General features: G+C 41.9%; 1 protein-coding gene across 1 annotated transcript; it reads right to left on the bottom strand.

The window, feature by feature from the left end:
* Positions 1–997: 997 nt before the first annotated feature.
* LOC105560996 (putative golgin subfamily A member 6-like protein 6) lies at positions 998–2,125 on the bottom strand. The gene has a single exon (XM_012010603.1). The coding sequence runs from the start codon at positions 2,123–2,125 to the stop codon at positions 998–1,000; it is 1,128 nt and encodes a 375-aa protein (XP_011865993.1).
* Positions 2,126–2,135: the final 10 nt, after the last annotated feature.

Raw genomic sequence — 2,135 nt, 5'->3', positions numbered from 1 at the left:
GGCAATATCGATCGCCGGGCGGTCACATCTCGCTACGCGCTCGAATTGGACAGTGGGCAGGGCAAAGACGACGATTTTCGATAATTTTTTTCTCGATAACTACTGCGAATTTTGCAAAATAGTATAGGACTTTTCTATTCAGTTTGCCCCGGTCTATCTGCCATCTACGGGACATACGGGTATTAGGACACACCCTGTATATTCACAAAATAGCACTATACAATAGTCAGATTCAATACACAGTTCTTTCCACTGTCATTTTACGAAATTATATGCCAGCTATCCAATATTACAGACGCTTATATATTGGTTACATTCAGCGCACTACGAGCGAATGATAGTGCAAGATGACGTAAAAAGCCTATTTTTCCATTGTTAATTCACTTCAATACTGTTTTAAATTGATTAATGTTGATTCATTTTCATACGTGACTTTGACCTGATGTTGATTCATTTTCATACGTGATTTTGACCTAATGTGCAATATTGCGAAAGATATCGGTGATATCTCATCTTTAATGTATTTTTACTGCATAATGCGTCATACGACATATTTCATCGCAACTGAAAAGGAGTACTTAACGCAACACCTACCTACAGCGCGACGCCTATACCTCATAAATCTGATTTTCCCAAAAATCAAATCGTCGTATCATAATAAAAATATACATGGATATAATTGTCATTTGATGCTCTTAAACTTTTACGTTGAAAAATTTTTTTTAATTTTTTAAAAATAATGGTGGGGTCGGGGTAAATTAAAAAATTTGAGATTGTTGAAAAATGTGATTACGCCATTGTGAAGACTATAAAAAACTATAAAACTTTTGTCTAAAACATTTTTCCATAAAACTTATAGTAGTAGTAGTAGTAGTAGTAGTATCTTTATTCCCTTGCGGGGTACATTGCGGACCTCCGCTCCGCTTACATATTTGTCCGTTTTTTCGCACGCTCGCGAGAGAGAGAAACGCACTCAATCATTCTTTCATCCATTCCTTCATTCATACCTGGGACCTCCGTTTCCGCCGCCTTCTTCACTCTCACTCTTCTCACACTCCTCCCCCTCCCCTACTATTCCCACCCCTCTCCATTCCTCTATTTTCCTCATCCATTCCTCACCTCCTCCCTCTTCTCCTAAAACTTCCTCTACCATATCTCTCCAACCCTTCTCCCTTCCCCAATCCGTACATTCCTCCCTAATGTGTTCCCATGTTTCCTCTTCCCTTCCACATACCCTGCACTTCCTATTCTCCTCTTCTTCCCAATATCTATTGCTTCTCATCTCTTCTCCTAATCTGAACCTCGCTACCCTCTGCCATCTCTTTTCTTTCCAACCTTTTTTCAAATATCCCGGAACCCCTTTTCCTTTTATCCAACTGTACCACACATTTGATCTTGACTTCTCTATCTTTCCCCATCTTTCCTCTTCTTGCCACCTTTTCTCTCTTCTTACTATCTCCTCTCCCCTTATTTCGCCCTCCTCTCTCCTCCTCTCTACCTCCTCTATCTTCCACCCCTTTTCTTCATAAAACTCCCTTCTCTCCCTTTCACATTCTCCTACCACTTTTCCTCTCCTTGCTTTTTCCCTCCACTCTTCCCAGCACCATCTTGCTATTTCCCCCTCTCGTCCCTCTCCCAGTTTCCTCTCATACCCCCAAGCTCTCATCCCCGCTCTCCCCCTCATTTTCTCTCTCATTAGTTCTTCTCTTACCAGGTACCCTGGTGTCCTCCAACCTACACCTGTTATCCATCTCTGATACCTATCATGCATCCTCTCGACCTCCTCTCTCTCCCTCCAACCCCATATCTCTACTCCATAACTCATTACCGTCCATACTAGTTTGTCGAACAACCACAGCCTTCTCGCCCAATCATCCCTAAACCTTCTTTTCCCTATCCCACATACCTCCCTCATCACTGCCGTCCCTTTTCTTACCCTCTCCTTCAAGTGTTCCTTACATTTTCCGTTTGCCATCATTACATACCCTAAGTACTTGTACTTCTTCACTTCCTCCAATTTCTTCCCTTTCCATTTCCATGTTACATTTTTCCATCTCCCACCTCCTTTCCTACACCTCATCACCTTTGTTTTCTCCACATTTACTTCCAACCCCTTCTCCTCCATATACTTTTCC

The sequence above is a fragment of the Vollenhovia emeryi genome, unplaced genomic scaffold (assembly GCF_000949405.1).
Source record: "Vollenhovia emeryi isolate VEMERY1.0 unplaced genomic scaffold, V.emery_V1.0 DF945593.1, whole genome shotgun sequence".
NCBI classification, from domain to species: Eukaryota; Metazoa; Arthropoda; class Insecta; order Hymenoptera; family Formicidae; genus Vollenhovia; species Vollenhovia emeryi.
This window is presented reverse-complemented; position numbering and strand designations above follow the sequence as displayed.